The following is an 11,727-nucleotide window of genomic DNA, read 5'->3' as shown; positions in this document are numbered from 1 at the left end:
CACATACCAGCAATACTTTACAAAATACTAGTAAGGCAGGGTCTGCTTTCTGTGTGCCAGGAGAGGTTCTGGAGTGATGGCTGATAATGCATCTATTCAGTACATTGATTCGTGTTTCACTCCAGTGTGCTAGATTCCAGCCCCATTTAAAACTGGGAAAATATTCCTACTGCAGTGAAGCCAAAAATTCATTTAGTCTCTCGAGCTATATCTGCTTTAATAATGGCACTTCTTTTTGTACTTTCATGTACTTTCATGCCTGTACTTTCATGTACAGGTCAGGGAGAGAGAAGAGAAAGCAGGTGCTCTAAAAATCCCTCAGTGTAACAGTCTGTAAAGGAAACTGCAAGCTGCCGATATTGTGATCACCTTTGAGCCTCAGAGCTACAGGAGCCCACACACCAGTCTGCTTACTTCCAGCTCCACGATCATAGGGCAGACCTAAAGAGCTGAACCTTTCTTTCTTTTTAAGAAAGAATAGATGGATTTTCTTTAAATACTGTTCTGTTGTGTATAGTGAAATCTGTTGCCAAAATTCATGACCAATAAACGTTTTATTATCAGCTGAAGTGGAAAGAAGACGGCTGGCGTGGCATCTGCTTGCTCTGCAGCCAGTATATAGGTTGGATAGACTGAGGAGCGCCAGGACAGTCAGTCGTGTTCGCCCGCTCTCTTTTGTCCCAGTCACTGTTTCTGGGCGTCCTTCTGAGTGCTAATGGTTACGGCAGCCCTAAATATTCCTGCAGAGTGCACTGACTTTCAAGAAACAGCACTTTCAACGGGCAGGCTGTCTGTAGGCAATCTCCAGCAGCAATCTTCTGTGTATTTTAAATAGCTCTGTCTTGGTTTGTTTTCCAATAGAGCTTTTAGATGTGTTTTTTAAACCAACGTGTAAGTAACGGACGCAGCGGCAGGCCGCTCTCCCTGGCAGAGGGAGAGAGATGCTTTCCGCCCGGCAGCAATAGCCACTTCTCCTATTTTCCCCGCCGGGGACACCGGAGCGCCCGCCGGCCCGACCTCCCCCGCTCCGCCCGGGCTCCAGCGGCACAGCAGCAGCGGGCGGTACGAGGAGCCGCTGCAGCCGCCTCCGGCTGCCTCCGCCCGCCGGGGTCGGTGGCCGCGCTCACGGGGATGGGGACGGGCAGCTGGCCGCGGGCCCGCCCGCCGGGGCGGTGGTAGGCTCCTGCCGTGCCTCCCGGCGCATAAAGGCAGCCGGCGGGGGCCGGCCAGGGGCAGCGGCTGGCGGCGGCAGGGGAGCGACCGGCGGTGATGGAGCAGCCGGTGCAGACGGAGACGTGGAAGGCGCGGACCCTGGAGGAGCTGGTCCGTATCCTCCATCAGATATTCGCCGAGGACAAAGTCAGCGTGGAGGAGGTCCAGGCGCTGATGGAGTCGTACGAGAGCAACCCCGACGAGTGGCTGCAGTACGCCAAGTTCGACCAGTACAGGTAGAGAACACTACAGACAAGGGAGCCCCCGGCCGCGCAAGCGGCGGCGAGGCAGAACAGCGGACGGGGTCTGGGATCATCAGGGGCACAGGGCGAGCCCCTCCCTCCCCCGCCTGGACCCAGCCGACAGCCCCTCCGGCGGGGCCGAAGGGCAGAGGCCGCAGGGCGGGGGTCGCGGCGGGGCCGGGGGCGGGGAGCGGGCGGAGCGGCCGCGGCCAATGGCGGCCCCGCACCCGGCCCCGCACCCGCTCCGGCAGCCGCGGTGGCCCGGGGAGGCACACCGGCCACCGAAAGGAGCGAATAAACACGCAAACAGCGTCCGGAGAAAGAGCCCGAGAGAAGCGCGGCGGCGGCGCGGGGTTGGCGCTGAGGAGGGCGCGGAGGGTCCGCGCAGCGGGCGCGCTCGGTGTGCGCGGCGGGGCCGGTGCCCGTCCGCATGCCCTGCCTCTCTCCGGCTGGAAGGAAAATACCTCTTAGGGTTTAGCTCCCTCTTGCTCTGCTAGGAAATGATTTATCTCTGCCACTGTTGGCTTCGCTGTCCTAAATTTCATGATAAATACATTTTATTCTAGTGTTTTCTTAAAAACAAACAAACAATAAAACCTCAAACACCTCAAACTCCAAAACTTTTAACTGTGCCATTGTGAAAGCATCATTGTAGCTTGACTTTTTTAGCCTCCTTTAATCTCTGTGACTATCTTCCATTTGGAACAAATCATGACTTCTATAACAGAATATAGGAAGCTAAGAATCAGGAAAACAAAGTGTGTTGACATTGGAAGTATGCATGGCAACCTTTTATTTATTTATTATTCATAATTTTTAAATTTATTTTTGTCCAGCCAGACCTGTACAGAAATAACAGCACTTGAAAAGTTCTGTCAAATGCCAGCTTTGGTTACTTGTTTTCTGACATCATAGGAAAAATATGTCTGCATAATATATGTACAGGTTGTGGATGCAGTGAGAGGCAGTCTATAGCTATACACATTTGCTTTGAAAACAGTTTGTTATGAACATCCTTTCTTGAGTAAAATAAAGCGGACTTACAGGGATACTAATCTGAAAGCATTCAGCTGACATCAATGCACTTTCTGTGTGCCCTTGCTTGCATTTTTCAGGTGAGATTGAGGTGTACCATGGTAGGCATAAATATTTTCTTTACTTGGCTTAGTGCAAATACTCATGACTACTGCTAAAATTAAATCTGAAGGTCCCACTGTGTTACTTATACTATAGCATCAGCCCCAGATCAGAAGGGTCATGCTATGGGAAGCAACAGAGCAAAATCCAAATTCCTTCTCTAGTAAACTTTCAATAGAACAAGATGATCAGCAGGTCTGGGGAGGCTTATAGGAAAGTAAAAGGAAACAAACATAAGATGTTATTTTAAAAGAAATTTTGCTCTAATAAACTATGTTTAGAAGTAGATGCTGGCAAAATGTACCTCACAGGTGCTTTATCCAAACAAAATACTACAATACAAGACATGGAACTTTCAGGGACAGAGTGGGAGGACCATGTACAGGAAGTCTGACATCTTCATTCTTTGTTATTTTGGCTTTGTACAAATGAGTTCTGTCTAACAGAAGGAAAGCCAAGAATATCAGAAAAGGAACTGCAGAAGAATGTAACTATGTATTTTTCTTGTTTCATTGCAGTCCTCTGTTTCTAATTATAAGCCAGCTGCTGAAGTGACTTCATTCAATAACCATTTTGATTTGATCCTGTCTACCACTCTAGTCTGACTCAAAGTTCCCAAACTCCAATCTTCTATGTAATTCAGAAGAAATATGGTTCCAAAATATTAGGTATTCATTTTCCTTCCCAGAAAAAGAACTCTTACCAAAAAAAGCCAAACTTATAAATACAATTTCATTTTTTCTAAGTAAAACTTGGATTTCAATAAAACAGAAGAAAAAGAATTATTGTATATCACAACCTTTTTTCATAAACATGTTTGTATCATTTTCTCTTTTATAGACATGTTAGTTCAGTAAAGAGCAAACACTTTGTATTTCAGGTATACGAGAAATCTTGTGGACAATGGAAATGGAAAGTTCAACTTGATGATCTTGTGCTGGGGTGAAGGTCATGGCAGGTTTGTATTAAAAGATTATGATTTTAGCTAACATATATTCTCCATATCTTTCACTGTCATACAAAATAGAGGGAAAAGGAAATCAGTCCTATGGGAACCATCAGAAGGAGTCTGGAAAGTAAGCAGTGCAGAGCTCCTGTTAGTACAGCGTTTTGAATATCTGCTGTAACTTTTGCAAGTTTGTACTTCATGGCCCTTTTTAAAGCAATCTCTCAAAAATGCTTCATTTTTCTACAAAACCTAAGCTTCTCTACTGTCAGAGAAAGCTTTTAGTCCCAGAGATATAGTGATTGATATGACCCTGTTCTACTTGCCCCAACACCCGATGTCAGAATCAGGACTAGGTGTAGTATAAATAGTTTTCGTTCTCTCAGGGTGTTTAAGTCTGCCTTTGTGGCAAAATGAGAAAAGTAGATTTGGATTAGGACTGCAGATAGTGAGGAGGGAGCCCCTTTCCAGAACGGCTTGGCTTTCTCTAGGTTCATGCTTCCCATCTCTTCCCTCAAAATGGATCGTAATGCTGATGTGGCCTCCTGAGTATTGTGCACAGACTGTATACTTGGTTGTGTTGTCCTGCACCATGTCAGGGAAGGATCTGTCTCTTGGAGGGTCTTTCATGAAGTGCGAGCTAAAACAAAAAAAATGCAATAGCAAAATATGCAGATTTTGACCATATATTCTCACATCTAAATAGAAAACCTAAAGAGATGTTGGAACAGGTTTTTTTGTTTGTTGCAATTGATCATGTATAGGGGATGCTGTAACATGATACTCAGAGCAATACAGGAACTGGGCTCACCACCTCTAGTCATTCTGGCCTCTTCTCACACAGCCCGTAATTTATGTTAAAATGTGTTCAAGTTGGATAGGCATTTGTTACAGCTAGACTGAGACAAGTTGCTTTTGCTTCCTACAAGAAGAAGATCAGCTTTCTCATGTTTTTTGGAAGGACTATGACATTGTGGCATTTATGAAGTGTTCTGTGCCTGAAGCAAGGTTTGCTCTCTAGCATCTCAGTTTGCAAGAAATCCTAATGTTTGTTGACTAAAAGCAGTGACGTACAAATACCAAGGTTTTTGATTGACACTCATTAGCACTGTACTTTGGAGGATCAAATTCCCTCTTCTCCTTTGCCTCTGACAAGTGGAGAGCCCTCCCTTTGTTCTAATCCCATTTACTTCTATAACAGTTAGTCCTGTACTTAAAAAAACTAAACCAATACTAAACTAAATATCTAACCCATATGTAATCTCTAAATGTGGCAAATAAAACACGCCTCAGCGCAAGAAGAGAGATCAAGAAAGCAAACAAATCCTACCAGATTCTCTTGGGTTTTAATGTGAAAATACCAATGAAATTTACAGCTTTGTATAGCTGGTTGTATTTAGTACTATCAGAGTGAGAAGTGCAGCATTTTTTTCCAACAATGCATGTGAATCCCAGCAGTAAAGGGGCTAAAGAAATTAAGCAGAATTAGCTCATTTCTTCACGTTTTGGGAGCAAGCATGGTGGATTTGCAAGATCAGATATGCTTGCAAGTTTATACCAGCCTCTGTCTAGGATCATGGTAGGAGCATTGTTTTGTTTCTTGGCCCAGAAGAGTTTTTGCATTCTGAAGAAATTTTCAACCCTACTCCTTTCTCCAGACTTTCTTTGTATTTCTCTGTATCAAAGCCATAGGCTGACCAATATCTGACTCTTCTCCAAATCCTGCTGTATGTGAACTTATCTCAATATATTTCTACAGCAGCAGTTTTAAGTAGACATCCCTTAATGCATGTGCTTGTGCAATGGAATTTCTTTCCAAGGTTTTTGTCCCCATACAATATGCTACGTTGTTTGTCTTGGATTGAAATTAAATATACATATCACACTGAGTTTGGTTATTCTTTTTACATATACAGCAGTATCCATGATCACACTGACTCACACTGCTTTATGAAGATCCTCCAGGGAAATCTAAAGGAGACTCTGTTTGAATGGCCTGAGAAAAAAGGAAATGGTGAAATGACTAAGAAATCAGAACGAGTTTTGAGGGAAAATCAATGTGCCTACATTAATGGTAAGATATTAAGCTTGTTTTACAGCTGTCTGTCCTTGAGTCTTACTCCTAACAGAAGAGTTCATCTGCTTTTTAGTCTCCTACCTTTAACAGTATAATACTATTATGCACAGTTTAAGAACGTGACTTTTAGACTCTGCACAAGCCTGTATTTAGATTCAGTAAAATAAACAATCATAGCAAAAATGTGCTTTTCACTCACTCTTAAAACATTGTTTTAAGCAACTGCTTTATAATTTAATATACTGGATATCTCTTCTAGCCTCAGCAGCCTTTAGCATTGTGCCCCTGATGATTACCTGAAATTGCTTGTAAACATAAACTTGAATAGCACTTTTTAAGAAATAACAGAAACAAAGTTTAGATAGCTTTTTTTGTTCCCAAAGAAGAAATCGTTTTACTCAGTCATGGAAAATGTAAGAGCTTTTCTATGAAGTAAATTGACCAGCCAAGAACAGAAACCTGTAACAGAGCTACTTTTTGTCCAAATCAACAAAAGACTGTAGTGCTGAAGTGCAGTGTGAGCAAAACTGAAATTCCAAATCTACAAAAACAATACATGATGTTGAGAATGACTAAGACTCCAGTAAGGCTCTTTAAGTACCTGAATCCAAGCCTCATCACATGTATCTGTAACTATTACCACCTCGTGCTTTGCTGGAGACCATCCTGGAGTTGCCCTCTTGGTGTAATGTGTGCTGGTGCTATGAAAGACACTGCACATCGTGCTGGACCAGCTTGGGTTCAACAGAACAGAGGTGAAGAAGCAAACAAGCAGGTCGTCCCATTTACATGTCAGGGGTTAAGCACTGGAGAACACATCTTCTGGGGCTGACCTTGGAGACTTCCCAGCTAGAGGGAGCCTCCTGTTGGGTTATGAACTTAGCTGGAGTGAGGGCACTGGGGAGAAAGATGGTTGTTCTGCAGTCCTCCCCTGAAGCTTTGCCATGCTAAGTGAAGACACTAAATTGATAGGGCAGGAAATGCAAGAGGTGGCTTGACACATCTGCTGATGTTCCCATGCCAGGGACATGGGTTCTCCATCTCAGTCATGTTTTCCTTCATAGGCAGTTCTTTCCAATGCAAACAATTACAGACTGTGTGCATCTTATCCAAAACTTTCTCAGTTGTTTAAAACAAAATTGGTATCCAGTTCTCTGAGACAGTTTGGATCTCTGCCATGTTTCATAACAGATGTTTTGGTTTAAAACTAACACGTTAAACAAGCAGAAGGAAAACACTGACAGTGTGTTGATTGCCATAACTGCATCAATAGCAAGTGCCCTCACGATTCTACCGTGTGCTTCTTGGTTGCTCTTGTACGTAAGGGTTAGAACCCACTAAACTGTGTTTATTTGAATTCCCCGTTAGATGAGCACAGATTTAGGACATTTCCCCCCCAGCTGCTACATCCTCTATTTAGATAAAGTATGTCAACAACACTTAGGGTTTCCAATCAGAGTTAAGAGTGCACTCATGACTCTCAGGGTACCATGGCTATGTTGCACAATACAAGTCTAGGTATTATATAACAAATTCAAGTACAAAGGCCTGAGTTGTTTTTACAGTAGGGTCATAAATTAAATTCAAGGTCTCTCTTAAGTAGCTCAAAACTTCCATTTTAGTGTAGAATAGACATGATTTGTTTCACAGATATGATTCTTCATACCTTACATTTTTATGTAATAGCTTAATTATGCTACTATTCAGTCATAATTGGAAGTCTGCCAGTCACTATTGATTAGTCACCTTATTGGAAAGAGAAAACAAATGAAAAATATGTTCTCCAAATCAATAAACTTGAAGGATTAATTAGGAAACAGATGCCTGAAGTAGAAGACACCGTATCTCTGCCCATAAGTCCATGCCCCAAATGCATGTAGCTGACTTTTAATGTCACTGATATCCTTGTTATTTGTGAAGAATTAGCAACACAAAAGCTTTTGCCCCCTTCCTCCTTCTGAAGCATGTATAGCAACAGCTCTCCTAGGAAAGTAAATGAGCTTGAAGTCCTTTGGGAATGAGAGTTAGCAAAATACTTATGGTATGGTCTTCCTTAATTTCCTTGGAATTTCTGTTGGCCTTTATCCTGTGGCAGATAATCTAGAATTTACACTCAATGTGGAAGGTGATAAGGCATTTTGAATTACCAGTGTATTTAGGAATCTGTGCTAGAGAACAGCAGTCAAATTCCCTGTTCTGAGTTACTTGTTGCCCATAGAAGTGTGGGCATGCCTATTTGCTCACGAGTTACAGTTTAAAAAACATTTTTTCCAGACAGTTCAGATCTCATTGGATCTTCCCGCTAACACACCTTCTCATTTTGTGCCTTTGCTGGTGTAGACTCCATTGGCCTGCACCGTGTGGAGAACATAAGCCACACAGAGCCTGCTGTTAGCCTGCATTTGTACAGCCCACCCTTCAACAGCTGTAACACCTTTGATCAGAGGACTGGGCACAAGCACAAAGTCACGATGACCTTCTACAGCCAGTTTGGAGAAAGGACTGTCTGTGTAAGTATGAGATGAGGTGCTCCTCACTCCTCACTCCTCACTCCTCACTGAGGGCTCTGAGCCCTGTGGGGAGAGGTGCAGGGGCTGCCCTGCTGCCTGCACAGGCTGCAGTGACTGTGCCCTCTGACAGGCAGGAGGGTCAGCATCTCTGCCCTTCCTGGGGTCAGATAAAACCTGTTTCCAAGCCCTGTTTCGTTGGTCGAGTTGCACTTCCCTTGTGTGGAGTTCCCCTTTTTGTAGCCTACTTCTCCTTCCGAGCAGAGAGGATTAGTGAGACATCTGCTTCTAGTTAAGCATCTTCAGGCGGCAAATGATGGTAAATACAACCTAGTCAATGGAAAGTGTGAAGTAGCTACACTGTTTTGGCCAGCATTAATCAGGTGTAACGTTTCCTACCTAAACTGTTCTGCCAAAAAGGATCACATTTCAAGAGGTTTTAAACCTTGTAGCTTTTTGTAAATACTTCTTTAATCAATTCAATTATTCAGAATCACAATATTCAGGGAGTAAGACTTGCTCTGATGGTAAAAGTAGGCTGGTTATCTGTTGTCTCCATTCTTGGGCAATGGCATGAGATTTTATTTGGTTAGGAAATAAATCTTATCACCATTTTTTGAGCAACCGAGCTAGGACATGTGGGAGAGGTTAACAGGGTTTCAGCACTATTCCATACATTGGGAAAAATAACACCTGTGGAGAAAAGACTGATTCTGGATGTTCAGCCACAGATGTTCAAACACTGTTTAGTTTTGTTTGATACTGAACACTTTCATTTTCCTTGAAGCCAGAAATTCAGTGCTCAGGAGTTTCCTAGAGTGAGTCCCTAGCCAGATCAATTTAAAGTTTTATATAGTTGACAAGTACCATGTAAATTATTTCTCTGAAGCCTGTCACATTACTAAACAGCTGAAACACAAATTTTGACCTTTCCAAGTTTGAAAAGTCCTTGAGAAAGAAATTTGAATTTATAGTTCAGATATTAAAGGATAACTAACGTGGAAGAATTTTGAACAAAACTTATGCAAGGATTCAGTGTTTGCTTGTTTTCTTTTTATTTTAATTTGAATTTATTGAATATTAAGTACATAAGATAGTAAGTAGGACTAAATATTTTGGCTTGGAGTGTTTCTCTACTCTCATCTGTAACCATCTGGCAGTGTTTTCACCATTTGTGGGAAAGTGGATCTGGCTTACAGGAAGGAGCTAAATCTTAATCATTGGGTCTCTTTCATGAATTCCTATAAATGGAATTCCATTAAAGAAGAAGGTGGTAGCAAGTCTGGACCATTCAGCTGCCTAAAATGACTTCATGCTAAAAAAACCTTCTAGTCTCTGTGACTTGGTTTCTGGAGACCGGATTGGAAAAACAAACTTTCTTCTGCTTGTCAGATCACAGAAGGACATAGGGTGGCAGAGATCTATAATTGCAAAAACCATGAGAGTAATGTAAAGTATATTTGTGTATCTTTTATGAGTGAGAAGATTGGCCTAACAAAAGCACATCCAGTTTTTCCTCTTTGTCTTAATTATTTCATATAAAACACACATGTAAATCCCTTGTGATTTCTGGCTTCTGGCCACAATGAAGTCTTAATTAAATAACTCCCCAGGAAATACACAATAAGTTCTATCAGTTTAATAATAAAAATGTGTATTTTTATTAAATGTGTAAAAATAAGTATGTGTGTAAAAGAACTTGCCCATGGGAGTAGCTGCATGGTTCAAGTACAAACCATGAGAATACCGATAGGAAAGTTCTCAGACGGAAAACTGATTTTGTCTTGGGCGTCAGAGCACACCAGTTTCTTCTGCCATGAATTTTGCAGGGGGAGGCAATATCTCTTTGCAGCCTGACTTCCAAGCGGGACATTCAAGCAGTTTCTGTCAAAATGAAGTAGAGCAGGCTGTCGGGGAGAGAAGGCAGCCTGAAGGAGGAAGCACTCCTCAGCAGTCCCGTCTGCCATGGGCTTACTCATGGTCACCCCGAGCCAATAGACAGGGTGACTTTGTCAGGCACATGGTGCCTTCTACAAAACTCTGGCAAGGAGCTCTGAAAATGTACACTCCAAGTATTTTAAGGTGTTGAGCTACTCCGAGAACAAAGGTCCACAGTGAGGCCACGAAATAGGCAGTGACAATCTCCTTCTTTAAAGCAACAACCTCTCCTCTTTCCTCACAGGCCACAGGAGTGCCGCAGGAGAACAACTGAGAAGCATCAGCACGCATTTGTGTAAGACCTGCTGAATGTTTGACCAGGGACAGAAGACTTGCATGGCTAAGGCTGGCACACAGATCTCTTTCAATTCCTCGTGCATGGGAGTACACTAGGGCAGCCTCCAGACCGCACAGTTTCCTCGAGCAAATGCCAGTTATGGGACACTGAGCTAGCTAGTGCCATAACCTGCTTCAGAGGTTAGGTGCCTTTTCTTGGGCTCCTGTTAGAAATAAGTAGTTTGTTTCCTAATTCTAGCACCTTTTAAACTCCACCTTGGATATCATACTGAGAATATCAGAAATAGGGTTTTTAAACATTATCTGATTCTTCTCAATAAACTTATGGGGATGTATGCTTTCAATGTAATTAGTAACTATATAAACTTCTAAGCTTCCAGTCACTTGTACCTATGGGTAGTACAGTAGATACAACTAACAGCAGCACCTTTTTTTTAATTAAGTCTTTTAGGTTTTAATGCTTTAGGCCATCTTGATAGTTTTGTGCATTTTTTACCTTTTTTTTTTTTTTTTACAATTTAATTTGTCAGATCCTGTTTTAAATAGGAACAGAGAAATGCTTCATACATGATGATCTTCAAAACTGATTGCACAAAGATTTGACTTTTAAGAAGACTAATCATACTTAATTCAGCTAATGTCCAGTTCCCAAAGTATTCTGTGTAGCTAATGAAGAAGAAAACTAAAATAAAACTGGATTTCTGCACAGATTTCAGAGTTTTCAGCATTTTTTAATGGTAACTAAAATACTCATCACACTTTACCAAAATCCACATTCCTCATGAACATCTAAATCATTTCCAAGTTGTACTCTGTTAGAAAAGACTTTTAAAAGCTGGCAGTATGTCAAATATGCAAAGAATCCCGACTCAAATTAAATTAGGGGGGAGTTCTGTCACTGAGTGTACCAATGTTTAGTTTTATCCTCCAGATTTAGTCACAGGGAAAGAACTTTCTTGAAAGGAGTTAACTTTAATTAACCACATAAAAATCAGCAAAGCTGCCTACACGGAGGCTATCCCATTAATTTAATGCGGTTAATAACATATTCTCAAGTAGGGAATGTGTAGCAATTCCCCTAGTCTCATAGGTGACAGCTGGTTATTCAGCAGTTTATATTTTATTAGTATTGGGTTAAGATGAGTCACATATTTCCCTCTGTATTGACACGCCCAGAAAATATTTACTTTATGAGACCCCATTTCCAGAGAGGCCGTGTCAAATTTTTAGAAAATGTTTGAGCAGTGTAACTGTTTTTGAATGAACCCATGCCCTGTTGTGAAAGTGTGACAGCACGAGAGATGAGCTGAGGCTGGCAGTGTGGCTGTCCTGCTCGTCACCTGCAGGGTCATCTACAGCAGATTGCTCAGG

At 42.2% G+C, this 11,727-nt stretch overlaps 1 protein-coding gene across 1 annotated transcript; it reads left to right on the top strand.

Moving 5' to 3' along the window:
* Positions 1-1,043: 1,043 nt before the first annotated feature.
* CDO1 (cysteine dioxygenase type 1) lies at positions 1,044-11,066 on the top strand. The gene is made up of 5 exons (XM_014892958.2): positions 1,044-1,448; positions 3,472-3,549; positions 5,454-5,611; positions 7,955-8,124; positions 10,304-11,066. Exons 1-5 carry the CDS (start codon positions 1,270-1,272, stop codon positions 10,331-10,333), a joined length of 615 nt encoding a protein of 204 aa, XP_014748444.1. The 5' UTR covers positions 1,044-1,269; the 3' UTR covers positions 10,334-11,066.
* Positions 11,067-11,727: the final 661 nt, after the last annotated feature.

This window comes from Sturnus vulgaris, chromosome Z, assembly GCF_052056855.1.
Source record: "Sturnus vulgaris isolate bStuVul1 chromosome Z, bStuVul1.hap1, whole genome shotgun sequence".
NCBI classification, from domain to species: Eukaryota; Metazoa; Chordata; class Aves; order Passeriformes; family Sturnidae; genus Sturnus; species Sturnus vulgaris.
Note: the sequence above shows the minus strand (reverse complement) of the source record. Positions and strands in the feature narration are given on the sequence as shown.